This window comes from Tarenaya hassleriana, unplaced genomic scaffold, assembly GCF_000463585.1.
Source record: "Tarenaya hassleriana unplaced genomic scaffold, ASM46358v1 Cleome27, whole genome shotgun sequence".
Taxonomy (NCBI): domain Eukaryota; kingdom Viridiplantae; phylum Streptophyta; class Magnoliopsida; order Brassicales; family Cleomaceae; genus Tarenaya; species Tarenaya hassleriana.
Window position 1 is genome coordinate 1,088,054 of NW_010965946.1, and position 15,999 is coordinate 1,104,052.

Consider the following 15,999-nt stretch of genomic DNA (forward strand, 5'->3'; position numbering starts at 1 on the left):
GGCGATTCCCAAAATATACTTTTTTTGTGTCAGTTGTGAAAATTACCATACCCTTCTATCTGCAAATGGTCATTCCCGCCGACGTCTGCTGTTTTTGCTAATCCATATGAACTCACGCAATCTTCCAGTCTTTCAAATAGTATTTCATCACCTGTAAGCTCAAGCGGAGCAGTGTCATTTATGACCCTATTCTTACGAAAATTCTTCTTGTTACGCCGTAACACATGATTGCTCGGGAGAAAACGACGATGACAATCAAACCAGCACATCTTTCTCCCGTACTGCAACCAAAATGAATCAGTCTCATCCGTGCAATAAGGACAAGCTAGCTGCCCATGTGTTGTCCAGCCAGACAACATTGAATACGCTGGAAAATGACTGATGGTCCACATCAATACGACACGAAGTAAGAAATTTTGCATAATCGACACATCATATGCCTCGGCACCAATGAGCCACAAATTGGTCAACTTTTCAATAAGCGGTTGAAGAAACACATCTAGACTTTTTCTAGGATGTTTAGGCCCCGACACTAATATCGACAGGAACAAAAACTCTCTATTCATGCACATGTCCGGAGGCAAATTGTATGGTGTCAGAATCACCGGCCACATAGAGTAATTCGGACCAGACATTCCAAATGGATTAAACCCATCCGTACATAATGTTAAATATACATTTCTAGACTCGCTTGCGAAATCAGAAAATACCTGTTGAAAATGTTTCCAAGCCAATCCATCAGATGGATGATGCATTTCTCCTTCTGGAGTACAATGTTCCGCGTGCCAGCGCATATGTGATGCAGTCTTCTCGGATTGATATAACCGCTTTAATCGATCCGTTAATGGCATATAAAACATTCTTTTAAAAGGAATTAACTTGCCTTTTTTTGAAGATTTTCGTCGTGGTCGGTATCTGTCTTTGTTACAGAACCGACATTGCATCAGATCTGAATCGTCTTTCCAGAAAATCATACAGTTGTTCTCGCACACATCAATCTTCTGATACGGTAAACCCAACGTCCGCATTAAACTCTTAGTTTCATAATAAGATTCAGGTGCAGTGTTACCTTCTGGGAGATAATGTTTAAACATCTGGGTGAAACCGTCCATACACCTTTCTGGAAGATTATAATCTGTGTTCATATTCATCAACTGTGAAGATAATGATAACCTTGAAAGACCTTGGACGCATCCATCGTATATCGCCGTATTCGCCGTATGAAGCATACCATAAAACTTTTTTGCTTCTACGTTGGGTTCCTCCTCCATGTGGGGCGATGGAACGATGTTGGAAAATGCATCACTCACCATTTCCGTGTATGGATTCCTTATTTCTTCTCCAAATGTCATCTTCGACGTCGTATTATTGATTTCTTCATATCCAACCATATGTACATCTTGTGATGATGATGTATCATAGGTTTCTCCATGTGCAAGCCAAACAAAATAATTCGGCATGAAATCTTTACGGTATAAGTGATTTCCACACTTCATTCAAACTCCGCCATTTTTTATTCTGACACTTTACACACGGACAAGGCAAGCTTTTCGCTCTCCAACCCTTCTTCATATTGCTTTGAGATTTGATTCGTAATAGAATCAATTCTTTCATACATCCATTGTCGAGAATAAAAAGACATTTTTTTGTCACTTTCTATTTTTTTTCCTTTGCCATCAAGACTCCATCGCGTGGTTGTTAAATAGATTTGGAACGTGCGACGGAAATGCGACGGAAAGCGACGGACTCCACATATTGCGACGGACGCACAACGGAATGCGACGGAATTAGGTCAAAACGAATAAAACGTGTTTAACTACCTACGACGCACCGAATCAGTCGCAGTCCCAACGGAAATGTCTGTCCCCATCCGTCGCTACTTCTGTGCGACGCAATATATTCGTCCCAATCCGTCGCATACTTTTCCGACGAAAGTTCGGTTGCAAATATCGGTCGCAGTCCGTCGCAATCCGTCTGACAAAATTACCGACGGAAATATCTGTCGGTTGGTGTCGAAATTTGTCGACGGATTGCGCGACGGCTTACGACTGATGCAAATCCGTCCCATATCCGTCGTTGTCCATCGCATAAATCTAAAGCGACGCAATTTCCGTCGCAATATCCGTCGGTAAATACAGTTTTCCTTGTAGTGTTCGGATCTCGAGCCAAAATTGATACCCATTTATACCGATTAAATTATTTAAGTAATCCATTGCTAACTATCGTTTTAAGATATGCAAAAACGTAGCCAGAACACGTTTATTTAGTGAAGAAAGTAGAAGCATTTTTTTTAATTAATTTTTGGCTCTTTCTTTTTTCATTTTACGTGAAAAATATGAACCGACGAGCAAAAAACACCGTACGCATGAAATTTGCAAAAGCTGCGCATTTATTCTATTTTGTAAGTAATGATATTATATTATACCTAAGAGATCGTGGAAAACCATTAACTATGAATAAGGAACGTCAACCGATCCTCGTGGAAAAGCTCAAACAAAGGTTTTGGCCTTTTTATCGGTTGTTTTTTTTCTGGGTCATATGTATTTGTAACCACGTTTGTATATGTCCTTGTTCCAATGATCCTGTAATATATACGCATGTATTTACATAAATATAAAAGACGTGTATATATATATATATGTATATATTCATGTGGAAATTGCCAAGGAGAAAAAAAGAGGCGAGATGAAGAGGAACGACCAACAATATCAGACGATGAACCGACGTTCCATATCCACAACGGCGCCGTATCGAGGAAAGAGCATAGCCAAGACTACTGTCATCGTCGTCTCTTTGCTGTTCATATTGGCTGGTCTCTTCGACTTCTTGGGTTTCCTTGATTTGGTAAGTGTATATACATACATATATAAAGCTTATATATATATATATATGTAACACCAAATAATAATATTCGCTTTCAGACCACTTTTACAGGTTTCACGCTAAGAGCAACGGCGAACACGAAGCACGAATTTCCCGACAAATGCGACGTCGTGGAGAAACAAACGGTGCGTGTTCCCAAGTCCGGGGAAACCAATCGCAGCCGTCGATCAAACGTGACGTGTCCATCTTACTTCCGTTGGATCCACGAGGATCTACGGCCGTGGAAAGAGGCGGGAATCACCCGAGACATGATCGAACGGTCCAAGGAGACCGCTAATTTCAGGCTGGTCATCCTCGACGGTAGGGTGTACGTTGAGAAGTACAGGGAAGCGATTCAGACCAGAGACGTTTTTACGCTGTGGGGAATCCTACAGCTGTTACGGTGGTACCCCGGGAGATTGCCTGATCTCGAGCTCATGTTTGACTGCGGCGACCGCCCCACCGTCCGATCTGATGACTTCCTGGGTCAACGAGCGGGCCCACCTCCTCTGTTCCGTTACTGCTCCGACGACGCCAGCTTGGACATCGTCTTCCCCGATTGGTCCTTCTGGGGCTGGTAAGTCGTTGCTGATCATGGGCCGTTAATGGGCCTTCTTAATTAATAAAATGGGCCTTTTCATTGAGCCCAGGGCGGAAGTGAATATAAAACCGTGGGAAAAATCTCTGGAGGCCATAGAAGAAGGGAACAAGAAGAGCCAATGGGAGGATAGGATACCGTACGCTTATTGGAAAGGGAACCCGAACGTGGACCCCACCCGAATCGATCTTCTCCGGTGCAACGTCTCCGACCGGGAGGGTTGGAACACCCGTCTCTATATTCAGGTGATCTTGGTTCTATATTTGTACGAAACATAAACACACACACACGTATATATATATATATATATGTGTATATATGTTATATCTAATTACGTGAAGGATTGGGAGAGAGAAAACAAAGAAGGATTCAAGAACTCAAACTTAGAAAACCAGTGCAACCACAGGTAATGTGGTAGCGTCAGTGTTTGCATATTTTTTTAAATGAAATTTACATAATTCAGTGATGAAAATAACGAAAACAATAATCTGAACACGTGTTTTTTTTTCGGGTAAAGACAGATACAAGATATATATAGAAGGATGGGCATGGTCGGTGAGCGAGAAGTACATCATGGCTTGTGACTCCATGACGTTGTACGTCAAGCCGCGTTTTTATGATTTTTACGTGAGAGGGATGGTGCCATTGCGGCACTATTGGCCCATCAGAGACGACTCCAAGTGCATTTCTCTCAAATTCGCCGTCCATTGGGGCAATAACCATTTCGAAAAGGTCAATCTCCAAATATATATGAATCGTTCATAACCCTTTTCGTCTTGTTCATGTTACAGAATCTTAATTTGGGTTTTTTTTTTGTCTGATGTAGGCGCGTGAGATTGCAGAAGCAGGGAGTAGATTCATACGAGAGGAAGTGAAAATGGAGTTCGTGTACGACTACATGTTCCACTTGCTAAACGAGTACGCCAAGCTGCTGAAGTTCAGACCGGAGATCCCAAGAGGTGGGAAGGAGATAACTCCGGAAAACATGGGATGTCCAGCGACGGGACGGTGGAGGGAGTTCATGTCGGAATCGATGGTGATGTCTCCGAGTGAAAGGTCCCCTTGTGTTATGCCTCCCCCATACGACCCTCTGGCTCTAAAAGAGGTTCTCCAGACAAAGGCTAACGCCACGCGACAAGTCCAAATTTGGGAGGATGAGTATTGGCGTGACGTCAACAACAAAGCTTGAATCTTTTTAGAATAATATGAAATTTGGTAATAAAAGATACTTTTTTTTTGTTGGGTTTCAACTGAATCATGCAGAATCCAACCGACGACATTGAAAACAATAAAGACAACACTGTTCAGACACAAGTCAGAGGAACCGAAATGATGAAACTGTCAGCTAAAAATGAGTCCAAGCCTAACGTTCAAACACAGTACTGTCTTGAGGTTAGATTTATCATTCGTCGTTCTTCTCCATCCTCGTCTTCCTAAAGTTTCCATGCTTATATATACGGACGAAGGGGGGGAAAAAGAGAAGAGAGCTGTTTCATTTGTCATCCACGCATCAGGTCAATGTCCATGTGGGCATGGCGCATGTCCATGGGACGTGAGCCAGTGGACCACATGCCTACCGATGTCGGAATGATGTTCTGGCTCGGCTGTGGCAAGGGGGGGACCGTGTTGTTGTCGAGGGCTTGATCGTCAGTGTCTTGGACAACCTCGGAAGCTTCGTCTTCTCGTTTCTTGCTCTTCACCTTAGATGTCGCCCATATGAAGCTCCCCACGATCACCTGCCATGCCATGCCATAAGCATATAACGTTCTATATTCATCGAATGAAAGGAACGTGCTCACAAGACAGGGGGGGGGGGGGGGGGGTAGTGGCCCTCCGATTCCACCGCCAATGACGCGTCCATCTGGGCTAGCGAGCGAGACCGAGAGATTTCCAGCCCGATTCCGGTAGCTTCCGTCGATTGTGACCAGATAAGATGCAGACAGAGACAGGATCTCGAACCGGCCCTAAAGATCCACCAAAGATACAACATGTCAAAAAGACAGCGAGCAAGCATGTTTTTTTCCATATGACAGAAACTACAACGACCTCGTATGTGATGGTCGCTGGGGAAGATGAAGACTGATGGAGTGTCGCAGTAGAGACGGCACCACTTGCAGATAAGATGCAAATGGCCCTCGGACCTTGCTGGGAGAAGGCTGACACCTTTGCTGCAATGTCCTATGAACAAGATCGGGAAGATTTTGGCAAACAGAAGAATCTTGGATATGTATATGTATACATATATAATACAATCTGATAGGAGAAATCTACAGGAGGAGGAGTATACTTCGCCTACGGAAACTGTAATGACATGGGGTGTGAAGCTCATCCCTGAAGACGAAGGCATCAATTCACCTAGAAATCAAAATCCAGAAAAAAGACCCATTTCTGATCAGGAAAAAAGGCATGAACCCTAATCACAGGTTCTGTGATCTAGATTTGTAATCACGAAATATCCAAAGGGATATTTTACACATTCCGTCGTATTCACACGCCGGAATAAACAATTGTATTCCCAATCCACAGTCAATATTAAAAAAATTCCATCGCTTTTTTTTTTTTAATCCTGAAGGTTCCAAGTCATCTGAAGCAATAAACAATCCCCAAATATACTGAAGTGGAATTATATATATATATGCCTACGCAGACATGTGAGGCTAATCTGCAGAAGGGCTGCAAAGCAAGAGATCCGTTACCTATGGAAGCTAGCCTTTGCTTGCGGCCGGAGCCAGGAGGCCGTCCACGGCGGCGTTTGTTAGGGTTTGGGGTCATCGTCGAGACAGAGGGAGACAATGCCAACGAGACAGAACCGTCTTGTCCGTACTTCCTCGGCCGCCCTCTCTTCCGCTTCACGGGCGCCTCGCCCGGCGGCGGAGCAACCATATTCATGCCGACGTGGGGCGGAACCGCCGCCGGAGAATGCTCAGCGGACAACGGAGGAGACCCGAACCCGGCGGATCCTCCCGGGTTTGACCCGAACGGAGAGTTTGAATTGGACAAAGGGTGAACGCCTTGCGATCCGTGGAACGTCGGTTGTGTCGGAGGACCCGAACCGGATATGCCTCTCTGGATATAGTAAGAACCCGACCCGGATAACGCCATTGCATCTCTTCTATCCATGCATTTACCCCTAAAGGACCAAGCTTTATATGATTCAATTCCCAGAACCCTAAAAGGCTCGAACTTTAATGGGGTAAGGACAGAAAACGAAGGGAGAAGCGTTTATTAAAAGGGTAAATGGGTAAGAAGAAAACTGAATCAAAGGTCGAAGCTTTACAAATTACAAGCTTGAAGGAAAAGACATGCACGCTAAATTTCCCAGCTTACCGAACAGAAAATTTCACCAGAAAGGTTATATAGCTTCAAAACCAAGCATCTTCCATAACCCAAAGGAGATTAGACCCATAGAAAGAGGAAAAGCTTCCACTCAGTTGACACAGACAACAACACCCGAACAAGAACAAGAACGAGTGACAAGAGAAAGAGAAGAGACGAAGAGATGAGCAAAGTGATTGTGTCTTAGCGGCCAAGAGCTTAACGAAAACTGAAAAGAGACTAGTGTATTTTCTTCTCAAGGACACAGGATTCTCTAAAGAAAAGCTAGAAAGCTTTCTCATCCATCAACAATGGTGGTTTCTGGTTTGATTAAGGGTTATCTCCTTTATCTGTTGTGTCTTCACTCTGTTTCATCTGCTTGTGATGTTTGCCTTTTTTTTTTTCTTTTACTGGGTGACAGACGGAGACAGAAACAAACAAAAACCCTCCAACAGACACCTAAGGAAAAGCATTTACTGTGGATAAGTAACAAAGGGATCTTTTTTTTTTTCGCAAAAATATTTTGGAAATTCAAAAACGAAATAAATAAATGTCTGACTTTGACTGTAGCTCTATGGACTTTTTAGCAACTTGGCAACTGGAGAGCTAATACAGTAATACTCGAGACTACGCGCGTGTATCAGACGCACCAGGCTCAGTTCCTTTTCAATCAGACAACAGCAGAAAAATATACAACAAACACTTGATTTCCAAGCCAAGATACGAGTTTGAAAATTGAAACTGATAACCACATGAATCTTCTGGCTCCCATGATGATCTAAGCGATAGTCTTGCACCATCACTATAACGTAGACAAGATAAAGGAGAGAGAGTGAACTACACGCGCTATGAAGAGGAAGGAGCGGAGAGTAGGGAGCAGTGCTGAGGCGATCTGGCCGGGTTCCCACTGGCTTCCACTTTACTCCCATTTGACGAGAGGCTGAGAGAAGAAGACATCTCAAAAATGTCTCAGAGGACCCAGTTTTCGTGATAAAACTTGCCAAACTCGAGACTTACTGTGCTGTTCACATTTCCCTTTTTCTTTATTTATATGAAATTAAATTCAGAGCCGTAACGTTTGCATAAATGCGTGGATTTGTGTTAGACGTGGCATTAATGGGAATAAAATGCGAGCATTGAACTGTGTTATGGATAAGGGTGGCTATCTTGATGGCTATGTTTAGTGGGTCGTTAACAATAAAGCTCAAAAAGATCTCGTCAGCCTAATAATGTATACATACGGTCACATGGTATATGCATCATCGATCTTCCTGGAAAACATCCGATCACGACATCACATGGAAGCCTTCCTAACTGAGAGAGGATGTCGTTAATTGTTATAATCCGGCTTTAGACACAATGTATCAGATCTGATAAGATTAGACATAAAAGACCGTACATATCCAGAAGTGAACTGGCACAGATTCAACTCAAACAGAAACTAGCGACCTTGCACCAAATCAGTCCCACAGTGATCTGATAAAGTGGGGGCATGTAGAATGGACAACACAATTGCTGAGATTGAAGATGTTCTAATCAAATGAAGGATGATGATACCTTGAAGATGTAAAAATGGTAACATATGGGTCTCCAATGCGAGCAAAGGACGCAATCATGGTGCAAGATAACAAAGGCATACATATTGGGTGGGGAGTCAAGAATGCATAAAAAATGAGACGCCTGAACAAGGCTTCCACTTGATTTCCTCAATGTAGTGATACAGACAAATGAAGATCTTGTTCGAGCGTAGTTAGAATAGACAAAAAAGAAACATACTTTCTCATTTGTCGAGCTCCATTGCTTGGGCGGCTTTAGCCTTCGCGGTTGGGGTCAGTTTGGTCTTCAACTTCTTCTTGCCAACAGAAAAACCACTGGACCCTTTGTTTTTCTTCTTACCACCATCAACCTTTGACAACAAAACAAACCAAAATACAGATCAAGGACCATTCTAAGGTCACAGAAAGTGCCGGAAAACTTCACAATGGACCTATAATCTTAATGTTCTACCGAGAATCCCGCACTATTAAGCACAAAAACAATGCTTCATTTAAAAATAAAGGGTTGATCAAAGTATGCAGCTATTCACCCAATTCCAAAGAACAACCTGAATCACCAAATCAACTGGGCTACACAACATCATTCCTCAAGACACACCAGTTTAACTCATTGAACAGACATAGAAGCAACTGAATTTCTCGTCTATAGTTATCAAACACAAATAGGCCAACACTCCAGACAGATTAAGCGACAGAAAAAGTGCTCACTTTCATCTTGTTCTTATTGGCCTGAAGCTTCGTAGCCTTCTTTTCTCGTTCCTCTCTCTCCTCTGTCAACCAAAATACAAACAGCTAAGAAGCCTATACGAATCCGAATTCGCTGAACACCTCAATTCCAACCACATACACATGCATAGAGATGGAAAGCAACATACTTTTGAGATCGAACTCGTGCTGCTTCTTTCTCTTCGCCAAATTGTTCTTCTTCGACATTTTACTCGCTCAAATCGCCCGGAGACCAACTTGATTGCCTTCCGTATACACCACCTTAAACCCTAGAATCCCAACTCCCAAAAAAGGCCGATGCAAACGACGCCGTTTGCAGGGAGATTCTTTTATAGGTCGAATAGGCCCACCAATGGCCCATAGAGGCCCGAAAACGACGGTATGAAGTGAAACGCCGTCGTTTAAGAACAGACCGTAAAATAATCCTGGAACAACCGTTTCAACTACCCTTTTATTTTATCTCTCCTTTCCCTGCAACTCTCCGATATCCCAACCTCACAAAGCTAATGTGTCATTTACGATCTTCTCCTTCTTCGTCATCTTCTTCTCCTCTTCCTCCAAACCCTAACCCTAAAGTACGATTTCCCGCCAATGTCTCAATCCATGAATCTATCTATTTCTTCCAACTTTCCCCACCGATCCCTCCTCGAATTAGGATTGTACTCCACATCTTCCGCTAAAGCCCGTAATCCCTCCCCTCTCAGACCGTCATGCGTCTCCTCCGGTTCGGAATCCAGCGATTCAGCTCCTAAAACCCTAACTTCGAGGCTGATATCGCTCCTCAGAGCCATCCCGGACTGGGCGGATGGCATAAAGGAGCGGCGGATGCAGCAGAAGCGCTCTCTCTACACTCACGAGAATTGGCTCGAGCACAGAAGCTCCCTCCGGCACGTGCGGCACGTGCTATCGAGCCTATCTTCGCGCGTGATACTCTCTCTCATTCCCCCTGTTTTCTTCTTTACCACCTTCGCAGTCGTGATCTCCGGTTACAACTCCGCCGTGGGTTTGCAGTGGTTGCCCGGTATTTTCCCAGTTCTTCGAGCCTCTTCGCTGCCATACCAGCTAACAGCGCCGGCTCTGGCACTGCTGCTGGTGTTTCGTACGGAGGCTTCGTATTCGAGGTTCGAAGAAGGGAGGAAAGCCTGGACGAAGGTAATCGCTGGAACCAATGATTTGGCGAGGCAGGTGATTGCCTCCGTTGATAGCTCAGGCGATGATTCGGTCATCAAAGATATGCTTTTGCGGTACATTACAGCTTTCCCTGTTGCGCTTAAGGTCGGTATCGCTCCGCTTGGTTGATTCGGTTTCTTGATATCAAGTGTTTGTGGATTGTGATTGATTAAAATTTTCATGTTGCAGTGTCACGTGGTTTATGGTTCAGATATTGCTAGAGACCTTCAAAATGTGCTAGAAGCTGATGATTTGTCCTTAGTCCTCCAATCAAAGCATCGTCCTCGCTGCGTCATCGAGTTCATTTCTCAGAGCCTTCAGTTGCTAAAATTAGAAGATTCGAAGAGAAACTTGTTGGTATCTTTCTTGGATCCTTTACTCTCCCATTTCCTCATTTTGAAACTCCATTTAACAATGAATCAGTCATATATGTAACTGAGAGATGCCCAGCTGGTTCTTTGATGTGATTCTGGTAAAGTTTCATTCTTTTTTTGTGTTTCACATATGAACACCAAGTCTGGTGCTTGAAGTCATATAAGTGTCATCTCTCGCTGGATAGTTTGGTCTGAGCATTTGATATCAAATTAAGTGCAGGAATCGAAGATGTTGCATCTACACGAAGGCATTGGTGTTTGTGAACAACTCATGGGCATCCCAATTCCACTCTCTTACACACGTTTAACGTCGAGGTTCTTAGTCCTCTGGCATTTGACTCTCCCCATTATTCTCTGGGATGATTGCCACTGGATAGTTGTTCCTGCCACTTTCATCAGTGCTGCCTCCCTCTTCTGCATCGAAGAAGTACACATGCCTCTTCCATGATATACCCATCTGTTTAGAATTTTGCTTCTGCCCAAAATCTCATCCATTCTTGTTCCAGAATCATCATCACCCTTTTGTTTACTCGAATACTGCAGGTGGGTGTTCTTATAGAGGAGCCATTTCCTATGCTGGCCCTGGACGAGCTATGCGATCTTGTGCATAGTAATGTTCAGGAAGCTGTTAAATCCGAGAAATTGATACGCAAGCGGCTCATTGCTAAGAAAAAGCTCCATCAAGTCAAACACTCGCCAAATGGTTGGCATAAATCTTGATTGCTCGTCATTGTGGATACACGTCGGTTGGATTGGATCGTCTTCTTCACTGGCATGCTGGAGTAGGTAAAAAGGCAAGAAAATGCATTTCTCATTTGCCCATTAGCTTAGCTTTGCTGCTACATATTGATATTGTACAGAACAAGACTGAGTGGACGATGGTAGGGAGACTTTACATTCTGCTTTATGTATGCCTTCTGTATATATGTATGTATATATGCCAAAGCCCTTTGGTGGTATGTTGATGTTGCATCTCACAAATATGGGCTTTAACATATTGGGCTTCAAAAAGCTATGTTATCGACTCAGCTCACATATGAATGAATGACCCCTTCCTCTTTTTCTGATTGATTACAGCGAATGAATATGAGAAGATGCTACAATCCAAAATGGTATATCCTAAGTTGAAATGTTATACAATTGATTTAATGGTTATATAAAAATAATTATGATTGGATTGCCTTGTCTTCCTAGTTTGAGACGTTCCATTTTTCTTAAAATCTCATTTGGCGATTACATATTTTTATTAGCCAAAGTCTGCTTGACACACACACACACACGATATATATATATCTGAGTTGGCAACTCGGAATATTCTCATCGTCGTATATAAAATCATGTAAGCTATAATGATGCGTTGAGCTTGGGTATTCCTTTGTGGCTGGTGGGTTAGAATTTCCCTGGTAACTTGCTCGGACTTTCTGTTTCTTTCTCCATTTTCCCAAGAAAATCTCGAGTCTTCAGTTTCATATCTTCCTGTGACTGTGACCGTGATCATCTATCGCTTTTGATTCGTTCGTTTGGAAAAAAATCAAAAGCCTTATCCTTTGTTTCTCCTAGCTCGAGGTTTATCCGAACAATTCGGAAACCTGGGCGAGATCGAGGTCCGCGTTCGGGGGAATTTTCCTTTGGCTTTTGTTTTGTTGATCGAGGATTCACTAGAGAGAGACTTGCTATTTGTTGATTCTGGATAATTGGAAGAGAGAGGTTTAACAATGGCAGTGGTGAGTTCTATCCCGATGATGGGGGAAAGTATTGGCTCCATGAGATTTCATGGGATAGATAGTCCAGGATCGAGGTCAAGCAGGACAGAGATCATGGAGGAACCAGTTTCCCGCCTGATTGAGGAGAAAGTCTATGTCGCGTTGGGGAAAGATGTTGCCAAGAACAAAACCACTCTCGTCTGGGCATTACAGAACACCGGAGGCAAGAAGATCTGCATCATCCATGTTCACCAGCCTGCCCATATGATCCCTGTTAGTAAGTGTCGTACCCGATTAAGTTGATTAATGTCAATTTATGAATACCATTCTTCTGTACATGAAATCCAACTTTCACGCTTAAGCAATGATACAAATGTTGCAATTAAGGGATAAGGTGTAATTGTGTTTGCTGATGTTAAACTTCAGACATCTTTTTAAACTTTAGGCTGATTTAGAGGTAAATCTGCCCAAAAGATGTAGCCTTCTGGTTCAGGGGTTCATGATCTCGTCTTTAACGGTTTTCCTTGTTGAATCATTCAAGTGGGTACGAAATTTCTGGCTAGTTCTGTGGATGAGGAAGGGGTCAGGGTATACAGGAAAATGGAAAGGGAGAAGGTACATATGATCCTGGACGAGTACCTTCGTATATGCCAGCAGAGAGGGGTATGTTTACGTTTACTGAAAATCGACATCTTTAAAATTCCTTCGTGTGACACAGTGGTCTGGGATTGTGCATTAAGCAATGGATAACAGAAAGTTGATACCTTTGATTCCGTATGAAAAATGAAAATCAGTTCTTTATGACTGTAGGTCCGAGCAGAGAAGATGTATATTGAAATGGACTCTGTCGAGAAGGGAATTGTGCGACTGATCTCCCAGCACAGAATCAGGAAGTTTGTCATGGGAGCAGCATCAGACAGATACCACTCTAGGTATGTACTGTTTGCGGGTTTCTGCGTGAAAATTCAACGTTGATTCTCAGAATGATCTCGTGTGGCACTTTTTGCTGTTTGTTTCTTAATATTTCAAATATCGGATTAATTTTATAGGAAAATGAGGGATCTGAGGTCCAGGAAAGCTATGTTTGTGCAAAGAGAAGCACCTGCTACTTGCCATATATGGTTTACCTGCAAAGGATCTCTAATTTGCACAAGGTTTGGCCAATTCGCATCCATTTTCTCAACATACTGTGCCTCGACATGATTCATACAAACAACAAGACAGACCGATTCAATGTGACATATAACTGTTGATATTTTAGAACTTACTTTATGGTTTGATTGCCTTCCGTGAGTCTAGCTTGGATTTTGATAACCACGGGTCTGTCATTGCTTGGTACTAATATAGAGAAGCTGCAATAGATGACACTGATTCGGAATATGCATCTCCACATGCTTCCATAAGTGGGAACAATCAAGTTCAAACTCTCTCTACTCCAGAATCTGACTGTCCATCTAATATTTCTCGAGTACAAAGCAATGATTCAGTTCAAGATTTGGCGCATGATGGAAGCTTGATTGGACAAAGCAGGAGGCCATCATCAGATCGCTCGTCGGATACAGACAAGGGAGATAGAGCTTTCAGAGCCGGCCCTTCAGGATCCGATGCACATTTGAGGCAATTTGGGCGAAGTGAAAGTGCACCAGGCTTGATTTTAGTTGAAGAGAATTCTGATCACTCATCTCCTCGCAGTTTCCCGGTATGTCGTGTAGGTCCGAATATAATTCCAAATCATTCTGGATTTTTGCTTTTCCGTGCATTTCCAGTTGCTCAGGAGTTATATGCTGGATGATCTGTTGTTTCAGAATGAGAACTTAGATGATGCATTTTACGATCAAATCCGACAAGCTATGGCAGAAGCTCATAATTCAAAACAAGAAATATTTAGAGAGGTATCCAGGCGCCATAAAGCTGAAGAAATTGCACTTGATGCCATCAGAAAGGTATGATTTCTAACAAAAGGAGAAAGCCAATGACAAGCAAGGAGCTAAATTAGTTCATGTTTGCTGTTAGATACATCGATCTTTGACGAGAAAAAGAAAAAATCTGACGTTATTATTGCTAACAACGACAGGCTAAACAATCAGAAAATGTCTATTCTGAGGAATTGAAGCGAAGGAAAGAAACTGAGATAGCACTGGCCAAAGAAAAAGAGGAACTTGAAAAGCTTAAAAGAGAACGAGAAGAAATCATGGAAGAACTCAGAAGTGCACTAGAACAGAGAACTGTGCTGGAGAACCGAATAGCAGAATCTGATAGGACGTCTGAAGAGCTCCTACAGAAGATTGTCTCGGCTGTAGGGTTACTACAAAGCTTCAGGAAAGAACGGGATGAGCTGCAGACAGAACGTGACAGAGCATTAAGAGAAGCAGAGGAGCTGAGGAAAATTCATATACAGACCCCGGACTTACGGTTATCTCAGTTCTTCACCGACTTTTCTTTTTCTGAGATTGAGAATGCTACTAATCACTTTGATCCGACCCTGAAGATCGGAGAAGGTGGATATGGCAGTATCTACATTGGTATTCTTCGCCATACACAGGTGGCTATAAAACTGTTGAATCCTAATAGTTCCCAAGGTCCTATAGAATATCAACAGGAGGTAATGTGTTCGAATAATTACAAATAGACTGTCTGTAGGAAGTTCAAGGAATTAGTTGTTGACAAGTTTTGACTGATGTTTGTTGCATTACAGGTTGATGTGTTGAGTAAAATGAGGCATCCGAATATCATCACACTCATTGGAGCTTGTCCAGAAGCCTTGAGTCTTGTTTATGAGTTCCTTCCTAATGGAAGCCTTGAAGACCGGCTTAACTGCAAGGACAATTCTCCACCCTTATCATGGCAAACCCGACTACGCATTGCCACCGAGATATGTGCAGCCCTTATATTTCTTCATTCCAATAAATCTCATGGTATCATACATGGTGATCTAAAGCCAGCAAATATTCTTCTCGATGCCAACCTTGTTAGCAAGATATGCGACTTTGGAACATGTTCTCTACTTCGTGGTAATGGAAGAACAAGTTCCTCAACTGATTTCAAGGGTACGTATGCTTACTTGGATCCAGAAACCTCCAGTAGTGAGGAACTAACCCCGAGGTCAGATGTTTACTCTTTCGGGATTATATTATTACGGTTGTTGACCGGGAGGCCAGCCTTGCGGATAACAAATGAAGTGAAGTATGCCTTAGAGAGTGGAACACTGAACAACCTTTTGGACCCATTAGCAGGTGACTGGCCATTTTTTCAGGCCGAGCAGCTGGCTCGATTGGCATTGAGATGCTGTGAGACTGTCGGTGAGAACCGTCCAAACCTCAAAACGGAAGTATGGAGGATACTCGAACCCATGAGGGCATCTATTGGATTGTCATCTTTCCATTTCGGTCCTAACCACCACCACCGCCGCATAGCTCCTCTGTACTTCATTTGTCCTGTTTTCCTGGTAACTCCTCACCTGCATGGTTATGTTACAAGGACATTGTCACAATTGGTCTGAATCTGAATTGTTTTTTCTCTGCTTTTGGAACATATCAGGAAGTGATGCAAGATCCGCATGTAGCAGCAGACGGTTTTACATACGAAGCAGAAGCTATAAGAGCGTGGCTGGACAGTGGACACGATACTTCTCCGATGACAAACGTCAAGCTTTCTCACACCAGCCTGATTCCAAACCACGCTCTTCGATCAGCGGG

General features: G+C 43.0%; 5 protein-coding genes across 8 annotated transcripts in view; 3 read left to right on the forward strand and 2 right to left on the reverse strand.

Annotated features, from left to right (window-relative positions):
* Positions 1-2,658: 2,658 nt before the first annotated feature.
* On the forward strand, positions 2,659-4,697 carry LOC104817286 (O-glucosyltransferase rumi homolog). The gene is made up of 6 exons (XM_010546419.2): positions 2,659-2,844; positions 2,922-3,439; positions 3,513-3,705; positions 3,802-3,866; positions 3,982-4,192; positions 4,287-4,697. Exons 1-6 carry the CDS (start codon positions 2,686-2,688, stop codon positions 4,647-4,649), a joined length of 1,509 nt encoding a protein of 502 aa, XP_010544721.1. The 5' UTR covers positions 2,659-2,685; the 3' UTR covers positions 4,650-4,697.
* An 18-nt stretch (positions 4,698-4,715) lies between these two features.
* On the reverse strand, positions 4,716-7,229 carry LOC104817288 (AT-hook motif nuclear-localized protein 9-like). The gene is made up of 5 exons (XM_010546420.2): positions 6,157-7,229; positions 5,748-5,815; positions 5,507-5,638; positions 5,291-5,424; positions 4,716-5,227 (listed from the first exon to the last, which is right to left on the reverse strand). Exons 1-5 carry the CDS (start codon positions 6,578-6,580, stop codon positions 4,960-4,962), a joined length of 1,026 nt encoding a protein of 341 aa, XP_010544722.1. The 5' UTR covers positions 6,581-7,229; the 3' UTR covers positions 4,716-4,959.
* A 1,109-nt stretch (positions 7,230-8,338) lies between these two features.
* Positions 8,339-9,352, reverse strand: LOC104817289. The gene is made up of 3 exons (XM_010546421.2): positions 9,207-9,352; positions 9,040-9,101; positions 8,339-8,681 (listed from the first exon to the last, which is right to left on the reverse strand). Exons 1-3 carry the CDS (start codon positions 9,262-9,264, stop codon positions 8,556-8,558), a joined length of 246 nt encoding a protein of 81 aa, XP_010544723.1. The 5' UTR covers positions 9,265-9,352; the 3' UTR covers positions 8,339-8,555.
* A 171-nt stretch (positions 9,353-9,523) lies between these two features.
* LOC104817290 (UPF0187 protein At3g61320, chloroplastic) lies at positions 9,524-11,665 on the forward strand. The gene is made up of 4 exons (XM_010546422.2): positions 9,524-10,332; positions 10,417-10,584; positions 10,822-11,028; positions 11,145-11,665. The coding sequence occupies exons 1-4, from the start codon at positions 9,649-9,651 to the stop codon at positions 11,319-11,321; spliced, it is 1,236 nt and encodes a 411-aa protein (XP_010544724.1). The 5' UTR covers positions 9,524-9,648; the 3' UTR covers positions 11,322-11,665.
* A 235-nt stretch (positions 11,666-11,900) lies between these two features.
* LOC104817292 (U-box domain-containing protein 33-like) overlaps positions 11,901-15,999 on the forward strand; it is a 4,647-nt gene continuing 548 nt past the window's right edge. Inside the window, exons 1-9 of one of the 4 annotated variants that reach the window (XM_010546424.2) lie at positions 11,901-12,581; positions 12,846-12,967; positions 13,115-13,236; positions 13,354-13,458; positions 13,652-14,003; positions 14,110-14,247; positions 14,379-14,906; positions 15,000-15,749; positions 15,842-15,998. In XM_010546424.2, the coding sequence (XP_010544726.1) occupies positions 12,317-12,581; positions 12,846-12,967; positions 13,115-13,236; positions 13,354-13,458; positions 13,652-14,003; positions 14,110-14,247; positions 14,379-14,906; positions 15,000-15,749; positions 15,842-15,998 (2,539 nt within the window). In that variant the 5' untranslated portion in view covers positions 11,901-12,316. Of the gene's footprint in view, positions 12,968-13,098; positions 13,237-13,353; positions 13,459-13,651; positions 14,004-14,109; positions 14,248-14,378; positions 14,907-14,999; positions 15,750-15,841; position 15,999 lie in introns of all 4 variants that reach the window. The other 3 variants (XM_010546423.2, XM_010546425.2, XM_010546426.1) reach the window with 3 other exon arrangements.